At 47.9% G+C, this 12,903-nt stretch overlaps 1 protein-coding gene across 1 annotated transcript in view; it reads left to right on the top strand.

Annotated features, from left to right (window-relative positions):
- Window positions 1-12,903, top strand: part of LOC138550118 (uncharacterized) — a 494,885-nt gene that overhangs the window by 322,686 nt on the left and 159,296 nt on the right. Inside the window, exon 18 of the mRNA XM_069642386.1 lies at window positions 7,960-8,100. Within this exon, the coding sequence (XP_069498487.1) occupies window positions 7,960-8,100 (141 nt within the window). The remainder of the gene's footprint in view (window positions 1-7,959; window positions 8,101-12,903) is intronic.

Raw genomic sequence — 12,903 nt, 5'->3', positions numbered from 1 at the left:
AGCCTTTTCCGGAAAAAGCATGCCCTCCTGAAATAAATACACTCTACATGTCACTTACATTAATACAGACTGTCTACTCGGGGACAGCCTACTCCAGCTTGCAACATCAGTGTCTACCACTAAAACGCAACACCAAAACTAATCCCCAACGTGGTCATTTTCTTAACCACCCCCCAAAAGAACAACATTAAACTTTGACTGGTTCCCCACATATTCTCGTGTGAAAGAGTCAGATGTATATGGATGGCTCAATGGATATTGAAATTTCCAAAGCACGCTCGAGAGAGCCGCTGCTTATTGTGTGGGTCTACAGGAAACCATTTTCAGGCAGGACTACTTTACACACTATCCTTAGAAGCTTGGACTAGAAGGATTTTTCCACGTTATAAAATAGTTTTTCTTTATTGACAATTATTCCCATGAACACAATATTATCTAAAAGACCCCCCTCGATCAGTCAATAGTGCTGCTCTTTTTGGCATGTGCTGGTTGGTCGTGCCTTTCGTCTGAACATATCAACAGAGCAGTTCAGGTGGCATCAGGAGATAGACACCTATGTATATTGTGGTATTTTTCATTTATTTTTAAAAATTCGTAGGCGCAGAAATGACAAGAGCTGTACAATAAACCATTAAAATTCAAAGTAACAATACATAACATAACAATGGATATTAAAACCATAAAACCAATTTTGATTAGACTGCAGTACTCAAGGTAAAAAACCTTTGTTAAAGTTCATTAACATAACCTATTAAAATGTAATATATTTAGAACACCTGCTTCCAAAGCCATGCTTTTAAAATCTTCCTAAAGTTCAAATATTCTTTGGTCAGGTGAAGTTCTGTTGGTAACCCATTCCATAGTTTTACAGCAGCTCCTAAGAATGACCAATTCAATGTAAATGAGCGTTTAAAAGTAGGCAGCTGACGCAGAAGTGAATTGCGGCTCCTCAGTCGTGTAAGACCACCTGATATTTTATATTTTTTTGCTAGATACAGGGGGCGTGGCCGGCAGGCAACCGATGTAGAGCATGATCTTCAGAGCTTCCACCGCTGCCTGCAGGAATCCTGCGAAATATACTGTTTCTGGTGACACCAACCGGATCGGTGCACGATCCGTGCAGGGGAAGGTGTAGAGCATCCACGGCTGCCTTGTCATTGAGGCTGGAGCTGAGATTTATTGGTAAACCGTCAGATGAAAATAAGCGTGGTGCTGGCCGAAACTTAAGATGGCCAATGCATGTCACTGAAACTGCTTTGACCCATGGCGAGAAGCTGTAGGAGGTCTGCCGCTCTGAGAAAAGCTAATCGCTGCAGAATCCCACCTGGGGCTACCGGAGCGGAGGGGACTTGACCAGCGTGAGTCCGCCCCAGGTGCCAGCTTGAAGAACTTGACACCACTGCTGGCCCGGGAGTGAGGGGAATGGGAACGTGAGCAGCGGTGAGACAGCGGGTGCCCAGGCAGGATCTCCCAGCTGCAATGGGGAAGGAGCGCAGTGAGGATCCGCGCCAGACACCGGGTGGTAGAAGCGGCCCCCACATGTACCTCGTTAGTGTGTAATGACGAACGGAGGCGGGTGGGGAGTGAAGAGCACTCAAAGACCAGCAGTGAGTGCTGAAGGGCCGTGAAGGAAGTGCAGAGCTCTGATAATTTCTGGGCAAAGGCCGCCAAGTATATTCATGGGAACGGGCTGCGTGAGAGGGAGAAGACACACACCCCAGTGCCCAGGAGTAGCCTGAGGAGCCCCACTGGCGGTGGGATAGCTGGTGGGGAGGAAAATGCGGGCACAGCTGACTTGTACTGCCGCAGGCCTGGGCAGCAGGACAAAAGGGCCTCCTGCACAGGCACGGAGCTGGGAGGGCGACTCTGCGAGAGGTCTGGGTGTCAGCGATCACCTGCCAGAGGGCACCCATGGTGCACACTACCACACCACTCAGCTCTGCAGTGTACTGACCTTGGAGCCTTCGGAGATTCATAGTGGTATTTTGCCCAATCCAAACCACATTGGTCCCTGTGGATCAAGCGGGAGGTTTCCTTCAGAAGCCTAGCTGCCGTCACTGTCCCCAGGATTTTAGTGTCAATGTTCAGTAGTGAGATTGGGCCATACAACCCACTGCACTGCGGTTTCCTCCCTGGTTTCAGCAGGACTACAATAATCTCTGAAGGCTCCAATATATAATAGAACACTTAGAGGGGGTGGAGGAGGATCTGGCAGTCATCTCCCTGGACGCGGTAAAGGCTTCGACTCAGTGCACTGGGATTGGCTTTTTCGTGTGCTTGAGAGGAATGGTCTGGGCCCGAATATGATGGAGTGGATCCGCTTACTGTATAGGGAGCCCCTGGTAAGGGTAAAAACAGGCAAAGTGATCTCGCATAGCTGGCAATTAAGTAGGGGAATGCGTCAAGACTGCCTCTTGTCTCTTTTTCTCTGGTGCTGCAGATAGTGGTGACAATTTTTAGGATGAAGTTCCGGGCCCCGGGAATAGTTGTGGGCGACCAGCATCATGTCTTCTCCCTGTACACGGACAATGTCCTCCTTTATGTGCACAACCCCGGGTTACATGTCCCAAACATGCTGTTACACCGCCTGGAGGCACTCACGGGCACTCACTGGCTTACAGGTGAACCGGGACAGGTCATTGGTGTTGCCGCTGGGGGCGCTGCAGGGCAGAGCACTCCGGAACCTGCCAGAGGTAGGGCTGCAAAGGTGGACTCCTTTCGTTATCTGGGCATTCAAATTCACCATTCGATAGCAGAGAAGTTCCAATACAATGTGGGGAGGGCGCTAATGGGTATAGACGACGGGATTGGATTCTGGAATCAGCAACCCCTCTCCTTGATGGGCAAGATCGCGATCTGTTAAATGTTGATCCTCCCCAGGCTACTGTATTTCTTCACGAACATCCTGCATATGGCTAGGGCACCTTTTTTTCAAAGTGTTGGATTGTAAAATAGCGGGTTTGCTATGTGGCGGGAAGCGGCACAGGGTATTGTTGGCCACACTGCGTAGAAGCTATCAGGAGGGGGGGACTGTCTCTCCCTGACTTTGAATTATACTTCCTTGCGGCACAACTGCAGCACACCAGCAGATGGGAAATTGGGAGCGGGAGTATAGACAGGCAGTTGGTGGGGCCACACAAAAAGCCTCAAACGGGGCTGCAGATGCTCTGGAGGGAAACGGGGGAATAAGAGGCGTTGTGTCTGAGCAGGGTGGTCAGCCAGGCATGGAAGAGGGCACGTGCCAACTGCAAGTAGGGGAGAGATATAGTCCCTATATACTGCTGAGGGTGGATGCAAAGGTAGCCAAAACCATTAGGGACATGGTTGACCTTAAATGGGATGAAGGGGGGTGCCGTACGTTGGGAGATCTCTTTGAGGGGGGCACCTTACTGTATTTCAACACCTGGGCGGAGTGTTACCGGGTGGCAATTGGCTGTTCCTAAATTGTGCAAGGCTAACCAGTACCCTGGCGGCTAAATGATATGATATATGATGTATTTTATTTGTATCGCGCTCGTGCACAAGTGGTTCAGAGCGCGACTAGGTTAGGGATGGGAACAGGGGAGAACACAACACAACAACAATCTTACTAGGCCCAGTGACATTGAGAACGCGCAAGTGCATGGGAAAGGTAAAAGGGACAAAGTGCATGGAAGGGGGAGAGTGGAAAGTGCGGAGCAGAGGAGAGCAGACAAATAATAATAAATACAAATAAATAGAAAATGGAGGCAATAAACATTGGTAGTGCAGTGTTTAAGTCAGCAGATTAGGTAAGTCTGTTAAGTGCAGAAAAAGAAGAAAAATGGGGTGGCTGTATGGGTACAGATACAGTCCCCAGTGCAAGGGGTGGCCAGGAGGCAATTCAGAAGGGTGGCAGGGTGAGCAGGTACCTGGGCCTAGGGGACAGAGGGTGGCCAGGTGCACAGTGCCAAGAGAGAGCAGATCAGCAAGGGAGAGGGGGAGCGAAGGCAGAAGCAAAGAGGAAGGTCTTCCGGTGCTTCCGGAACTGGAGATGGTTCTCCTCAAGTTTTAGAGTGGCAGGGAGGCTGTTCCAGAGGGAGGCCCCAGCCGAAGACAGAGATCTACCCCCAGCTCGTTTCTTTGAAAAACGATTGACCCGGAGGGAGTTAGAGGTAGAGGAGCAAAGAGCTCGAAAGGGGAGGTATTTGCGACGGGATAGCTGAAGGCATTTTGGACCCAGGCACCAGAAAGCCTTGTGGACAATGCAGAGGGTTTTGAATTTAATCCTTGCATCCACTGGGAGCCAATGGAGAGATTTCAGAGCTGGAGAGATACGATCCCAGCGCTTGAGGCCAAGGACAAGTCTCCCAGTCTTGTTCTGGATTAGTTGCAGAGGGCGGAGAGTAGAGGCAGGTAGATTTAGAAAGAGGCTGTTACAATAGTCCAACCTCTCATGGGACATGATACCAGAGGAATCCCCAACCACCCCCCTTCTACACGCGATCCTTGACACAGCGTGTGAGAGGCATGCTGTATCTCGAATATACTCCGCTTTACAGAGCAGCAGAACCCCATCCCAGCTTCAGGTGAAAGATAAGTGGGAATGGGACATGGAAACCACTTTTGAGGAGTTGGAATGGCGTAAGATTTGAAGGGGGGCTGCAAAGCCTCCAGGAATGCCCAGTTCAAGTTGGTTCAATTCAACATATTACATTGGATGTATCTGACCCCCCAAAAAATTATACATTATGCTTCCTGATAACTTGCACCAGTTTCCTAGGTGTGGGTACAGCTTGGCGGACTTTTGGCATATGGTGTGGACATGCTGGAAAGGGGTAATTTTGTTAAAGATGAATGCACTGTTGGGGATCCAGCTAGATTGCTCCCCTAAAGTGTGTTTGCTGGGGTTTGTACCTGGGGGAACCAGAGAAACCACGAGAAAGGAATCACAAGGTTTTTATTATTAGCCAAGTGCAGATTGGCAATTTCGTGGAAGTGGTCCCGTGATAGCGCAATGGACTGCTGATGCATTAGGATGGGTGGCAGCAGAACAGCGGATTATGCAGGAGTTGGGGAGCAAGGAGGGGGCTGAGTACAAGGGGATTTGCTAACGTCCCCAGAGGACCTTCCTCCTTGAGGCAGGACGGCGCCTGGCCCTAGATGGGCCCAAGGAATCTTTGAGAGAAGGATTGTTTCTTGAGTATGGCCAGTACTTTCGCCGTTGCACAGCTATGGAGGGGAGCAGAACCATAGGACTGAGCATGCAGGGACGGGGCTGGAATGGGGAGGGGTGTCTGAGGGATGGGGGGGGGGCTGTTTTGTTGTTGCTTGCTACATGTTTTGTAAATTCAATAAACAGATTAAAAGAAATATATATATATTTTTAGCTAGATACTCAGGAGAATTGAAAATACAGGGATGTATAAACAATAAAAATTGTATTAAACTGTATCCTGTTTTCAATAGGCAACCAGTGCAAATTCGTCAACAGGGGAGAGCTATGGTCAAACTTCCTTGCCCCACACACTTGTGGGGCAAGGGTACATTTGAGAAGACCAATTAGTAAAGAATTTCCCAAATTTGTGAAATAACCAATGATTACACCAAAGAACGAAAATGTGACTCAGGAATATAAGGTTTAGGTCGTGCCGCTCTTAAGAATAGCAAATGAAAGTTTCCTGCTTATTTCTGTCTCAAAGGTGACACTTTATTGCCACCTAGTGTGTGGAACGTATTGGTGCAAAGGGGCATGTGATCCGACCTCCCCACACTCCTAGCTTCAGCATTTGTTGCTAGCTGTGTGTGGCAGTATTCGTTAGATGCACTTGCCATCTCCCTGGAAGAAAGAACTATCCTAGTCTCTATGGAGGCTTATTTGTTTCCCTAGGGCTTCCAAGACTGGTGTAATGTTTAGTTTATTAGTGGCAAGACATTGTGCTTCAGAAATGGGAATCACAATTTACCCACAACGCTGTCCTGGATCATGCAACAGCTCTGAGAGTAAAACATCTGATCCATGTTAGAACAACGCTGTCCTGGATCATGCAACAGCTCTGAGAGTAAAACATCTGATCCATGTTAGAACAACGCTGTCCTGGATCATGCAACAGCTCTGAGAGTAAAACATCTGATCCATGTTAGAACAACACTGTCCTGGATCATGCAACAGCTCTGAGAAGTAAAACATCTGATCCATGTTAGAACAACGCTGTCCTGGATAATGCAACAGCTCTGAGAGTAAAACATCTGATCCATGTTAGAACAACGCTGTCCTGGATCATGCAACAGCTCTGAGAAGTAAAACATCTGATCCATGTTAGAACAACGCTGTCCTGGATCATGCAACAGCTGTGAGAGTAAAACATCTGATCCATGTTAGAACAACGCTGTCCTGGATCATGCAACAGCTCTGAGAGTAAAACATCTGATCCATGTTAGAACAACGCATTATTTGGTCAAATGCAAATTGGTCGAAATTTGCTTTCCCGCATTTTTACCGCTAAATTCAGTGGGCAACCTCTCACACACCTCTCCTCAACCCCACCCTTTATAGATTCCATACACCAAACCACCATGAAAACTATTTCGACCAATGTACATTAGACCAAAGAGGTACGGCAAATACAGGGATCATTTTTCAGTGCAATGAAATGGAAAAGGAGCATTGAGAAAACTAACAATTTTAGTGTATGTATGTTAAAGTTGTGTCTGCTTTAGTAAAATCTAGGCAATGGTAAATTTGGAAAGTTTAGGATTACTGATTTCTTTGCATGAAGTTGTATTCTTGTAGTCAATATGCGATTAAAAGTGTTGTAAGTACAACAGTTGAGCTATTGTGTGAAAAGGATCTGTTCCTAATGATTCTCAAAATGTGAATTGTATGGAGTGGATGGGCTCCATTTGTAATTTTGTGTGGAAAAAGTCTTGTCCATGCAATTTCCTCTTAACCAACACAGAGTGGAATAGTCTAGAGTAAAACCAAGGCAAAATCCCCTTTTCTCATCACTTTTCCAGAGAGTTTGTTTAAAAGTATAAATGCCTCCCACAATTAACGATTGCCATGGGCACTTCCAATGGTTTCCCATGCAGTTTGCCTGCTTCTTTAGCTGGTTCTACAAAGCAGGCAGATTCCGTAGGACTGGATTAGTTTTATGCCAGCATGAAGATCTAATGCTGGAGTAAATCAAAGTGCTTTTACAGACTGAGCGGGGAGAGTAAGCAGAAACATAGATCCCCTTCCATCTCCCTCTGCTTGCAACACGACATTAAAGTCCCTCAGAGCCTATAAACAAGGCTTACGACACTTTACACCTGACTGTACTGTACGCTCCGGGAGTCTCAAGCAAGAGCGCATTAGTGTGTGCATTATCCCCATCTGCGCGTGTGGAGCGCCTCCCCTGTTTCTAAGCGCTGTGATAATAGCTGTTATTTCTGAATGCAATGACCTCGGGAGGATGAAGGGCTGTGTCAACTGCAATCGAAACCACACCTCCAACAGGATGTTGTGCATTCTGACCAAACCGCCACCCTAGCTGGCGCGCGGCACACCCAATCTCAGGGATGTACATATGCACTGGAGGCAAAGACAAATTATCCACAGCTAGCACTCATTGGCTCTGCAAGCTCACCAAAGTTGCCACAAGGCAACGTGTTCATTAATGTATTTCTCTCATAAGAAAGGGTTTAGCCAAGCGTAGAGAACTGTGCAGTGTGGCATTTGCATTGACCTGCTTTTCAAGGTTTGCTTGTGGGGTGGCGGGGCGCCTAAGTGTTCCATGATGCCTTGTGAGTGTGGGCTACTTGGGGAGTTGATCAACTCCGGTGAATGGGTAAAATGAGATCCTTCACCATGTTGCCTGCCTGCAGAGAGTCCACATCCCACCGCTGCACTCGGATCTTGGATGTCTGCCCATGCTGAGGCTGAATGTCTCTGTGTAGAGTACGGCTCTTGCTGCAGGCCGAGGTTTCATATGTCTCACCGTGTCCCCTGTCTTGCAGCCCGCAGAACGCTACCATGAAGTGTTTGAACCGTACGGAAGTGCCACTGTCCGGCTGTGTATCTTCTGTGGGGTGAGGCCTGAGCACCCCTTCCCGCCCGAGTCGCCAATCGAGATCAGCCAGCCTCCAGAATTGCCAGATGTGAGTATGCCCAGCACTGCGTATGAATGACTGACCCTGGGATAAGTGATGAGAAGAGCTGCTGAGTCTTGTGAGCACACCAGAACTAGTGGGTGCAGAGAGACACCATGCACCGTGTGCCTGTGAAACTCTAGCCGGTGAAAATGATAACACAAAGGAAAAATTCAACTACACTGAGCCCAAAAAAAGGAATAGTTAGCACTTAAAAGGACATCGTTTGTTCCTTACTTATTATGTTTGTGTGCATGTTCCCTTGCTGTAGGTTGTGATCCCACTATTTCTTCCACAGATGCCATGTCCGCAGTAATAAGCGCTGGCTAATTTCACACTTTCTTTTTTGTGAATCCTTGATATTTGGCCACTCAACATTGGTTGTTTGTTTTATTATTTGTAATGCGCACCAGACCCAAGGGTATCAGGGCGCAGCAGTTACAAGAAAATGCAAAGCTTGATTACAGTGAATCATAAAGTGAGATACAATACTTACAGGGTATGCAGTTATTTACAGATATTACACGGTATTGTGTACAAAATTGAGGATACCGCCATGGGGGTAGCCGGTAGTGAGTCATAAAGTGAAATACATTACTTACAACAGCAGCATATACTGATATTTACAAATATTATAGGATATACAGATATTTACAAATATTAAAGGCATAGTACGCAGAATTGAGGTTAATGCCATGGGGATAGCAGGTGGGCATTGCAGGTTGCATTTCAGTTACACAGGCATGGATTATGCATCGTGCGAGTTAATGGTCAGTGGATTTCAACCATGGGATAGTATTAGTTCTGAGGTTTTGGTAGGACTGGTCTTCTCTCAGTGTAGGAGGCAGGGAGTTCCATAGTTTAGCTGATTTAACGGGGAAGCTATTACCTCCAATGGTGGAAAGATTGAATCTAGGGAGAGACAAGTGATCCCTGTTTACTGATCTGGTTGGTCTGTTTGCGGAATCTCTCAGAAAGGTAGATGGTAGCCGCGTTGTTAAGAGATTTATGGGTGAGCGACGCAGTTTCTAGTAGGATTTTGTCATTGGTCCGGAGCCAGTTATTCTGTCGTCTACTCTCAGAAATGTGCTCTCTTCTGGAGATAGCTAGTGCCGCTCTAAGGGCATTGTTTTGTAGGGTTTGGATTCTTCTAATGATGGATTTGTTTGAGCCTACGTATAGGTCATTACAATAATCCAAGCGGGACAGGATGAGGGCTCTGGCCAGGATAGTGCAGCTGTTGTTTGAGAGAAAAGGTTTACCAGTTCTACTGAGTTTACACGTGTACGCCGCAGAAGATGATAGCGTGTTGACCTTTCTGGAAAAGGACAGAGTAGAGTTGAGGTAAAAACCTAGTGTTTTTACCTCCTGTGCTACCTTAATGAGGTTACCATCAATTATGAAGGAGGAATAGTCAGGTCCTATATTTTTTAGGTTAGAGCGGGGTACCCAAAATGATGAGTTCTGTTTTATCATCATTCAGGGATAGACCGTGCGTGGCCATCCATGCCAGGATGATGATGTACACTCTATTCACCAAGGCCAAATCCTTGTCATAATCCCCTGAAAGTGGGAAGAGGATCTGAGTATCATCTGTATAGTTAGTGTAGGTGATACCTAGATGGTCCAGATCATCGAAAAGGGGCTTGGTAAAAATATTGTACAGTGTGGGCGAGACACAGGACCCCTGTGGCACGCCGCAGGTGATAGGTGTGGGGTCTGCTGCTGCTGAAGGCGAGTCTGATACTTGATGTTGCTTTATTTATTTATGTGTATTTGTTATTTTTGGATTTGTAACACTCAATATAGCGCCAGCGGCAGGGCTCAAGTCGAGGGTACACGCGGGGGGATGTAGTCCACCCACTTTAATCAGAGGGTGGACTTAGTCCCCACCAGCTAAAATGAAAAACATTGAATCTCCTGTTTGAACGTAAGAACTAAAGCCGACCTCAGGGATCGAACTGCAGTCATCAGGTATGTAGGCCCGACACTTCACCACAGCACTATTTAACTTGATCAAACATAACAAACAACTAAAGGTGAAATGCCCCATTTTGGTACTGCAAGTCCCAGGGAAAACATTTGTATTGGTTCTTGGAGTTTAAAACATGCATACCTTCAAAAACACTATTAGAATCAAATTATCCTCTCTTGGTTTTGTGTGTCTGATGACTTTATGAAAGGCAAATGCTGTTCGTCTTGTGCAATTTTTGTGGTTATGCAAAGCCAATTTAATGAAATGTACTTATTTCACCTTGTTATGCTAATTTCTGGCAACGCCACAACCCATTGCGTTTGTTGATGAGTCCCCCCTCTTTAATTTTTAGGACTTGACCCCTGACTGCAGCCTCAGAGTGCACAGGCAACATGGCGGCAAACCAAAGAAACTGGTTAGAGGAGGCATGTGTGGTTGTGGAAAAGCCTGATTTTCCACTTGTTTCTGAATATGAGGAGAGTGGTCGGGAGAGAGTTCTACGCTGAGGTCTGAGAAGGCTTCACTGCCTGTTGCTTTATATGGGCTGCCATTCTTTTAGCATAGATTCACTGCTTGTACTCACGGAGAGCGGGAATTCGGCAGCTAGTCCTTGTAGAGCTTGCTGGGCAATGCAGGCGGCTTGCTATTGCAATATGTTTGCAAAGGGCAGTTCATGCAGAGAGTAGTCAGTGCTGGCGCGGCTTCTTCCTTGCAGCCGTAGTGCAGAACGACTCCTGCTGCTGTGTTCTGTATATACTGTAGGCGTTGCCCAGGTTGTAGGCACAGATGCAAAATGTTTCCATAGTCCAGGCGAGAAGGAAGTAGGATATTTACAACTGTCATCAAAGGAGGGAAAGGGGAGGGAGTAACTGGAGCTGATGACCGCTCTCACTTGGGGCTTCAGTGGGAGGTCAGGTTTGACAAGAAATCCTAAGTATTTAACAGGTTTGACTGGGGGGGGGAAAGCAGGCCTTGATGCCAGCTGGCCAGACATGCTCACTCCAGGCACCTGACTCCAGGCGCCTGAGCTCTGTCTCTGCAGGGTTCATCTCAATGCTGTCATTCATGGACTCGAGAGAGGAGGGGATGGTATGCTTGTCACTCTTTCCTGTCCATCTAGATTAGGAACATTGTGTCGTTGACATACATGTAATAGGGTGAATACACAGAAAGGACTGATGTAGAGGTTGATGATCAGTTGTGATCTGGCTGAGCCTCTTGGGATCTGTCAGTGGATAGGAGGACGCACTGCAGAGAGGAATGGGGATACCAGCATGCTTACTTCCGCCGGCTTAGGTAAGAGTAACGGAATCTGAGTGCAGTGCCCTGAAGATTAGCGACTGACTGAATAAAGTCAAGCAGGATCGGATGGCCGATGGCGTCAGAGGCAGTTGGTAGTACCTGGGGTGTCTTTAACAGCAAGCTTTTCAGTAATGTGCAATATTCCAGCAGGGAGACAAAGACTAACTTCCTACCTTTTCAGGGGATTAAATCTGCCTGGCATGAGTCAAGGGTGCCCTCATGGTAGTGGAGTTCATCACAATGGCCGTCTCAAGCAGTTTGGCAGGGAAAGGAAGTATGAGATAGGCCTGTAGTTCGAGAGATTTGGGTGGGTCAGCACAATGTTCCTCAGAGAGGAATAACCATAGACTCCTTCAAGAGAGGTGTGAGTACCCCATGTGAGGAGAGGTGTGAGTACACCATGTGAGGAGAGGTGTGAGGAGAGGTGTGAGGAGAGGTGTGAGTACACCATGTGAGGAGAGATGTGAGCACACCATGTGAGGAGAAGTGTGAGCACACCATGCGAGGAGAGGTGTGGGTACACCATGCGAGGAGAGGTGTGAGTACACCATGCGAGGAGAGGTGTGAGCACACCATGCGAGCAGAGGTGTGAGCCCACCATGCGAGGAGAGGTGTGGGTACACCATGCGAGGAGAGGTGTGAGTACAGAGGTGTGAGCACACCATGAGGTGTGAGTTCACCATGTGAGGAGAGGTGTGAGTTCACCATGTGAGGAGAGGTGTGCTCACACCATGTGAGGAGAGGTGTGAGTACACCATGTGGGGAGAGGTGTGTTCACACCATGTGAGGAGAGGTGTGAGCACACCATGAGGTGTGAGTACACCATGTGAGGAGAGGTGTGGGTACACCATGCGAGGAGAGGTGTGAGTACAGAGGTGTGAGCACACCATGAGGTGTGAGTTCACCATGTGAGGAGAGGTGTGAGTTCACCATGTGAGGAGAGGTGTGCTCACACCATGTGAGGAGAGGTGTGAGTACACCATGTGAGGAGAGGTGTGCTCATACCATGTGAGGAGAGGTGTGAGTACACCATGTGAGGAGAGGTGTGAGCACACCATGAGGTGTGAGTACACCATGTGAGGAGAGGTGTGCTCACACCATGTCGGGAGAGGTGTGAGTACACCATGTTAGGAGACGTGTGAGCACACCATGTGAGGAGAGGTGTGTGGAGAGGTGTGAGTACACCATGTGAGGAGAGGTGTGAGCACACCATGTGAGGAGAGGTGTGAGTACACCACGTGAGGAGAGATGTGAGCACACCATGTGAGGAGAGGTGTGAGTACACCATGTGAGGAGAGGTGTGAGTACACCACGCGAGGAGAGGTGTGAGCACACCACGCGAGGAGAGGTGTGAGCACACCATGCGAGGAGAGGTGTGAGCACACCATGCGAGGAGAGGTGTGAGCACACAATGCACGGAGATGTGTGAGCACACCATGTGAGCAGAGGTGTGAGCACACCATGTGAGGAGAGGTGTGAGCACACCATGTGAATGTGAGCATAGTGTGAGCACACCATGCGAGGAGAGGTGTGAG

Source organism: Ambystoma mexicanum, chromosome 1q (assembly GCF_040938575.1).
Source record: "Ambystoma mexicanum isolate Mex_15411 chromosome 1q, UKY_AmexF1_1, whole genome shotgun sequence".
In the NCBI taxonomy this organism is placed as follows: domain Eukaryota; kingdom Metazoa; phylum Chordata; class Amphibia; order Caudata; family Ambystomatidae; genus Ambystoma; species Ambystoma mexicanum.
The sequence above is the reverse complement of the archived record's forward strand: the minus strand, read 5'-3'. Positions and strand labels throughout refer to the sequence as shown.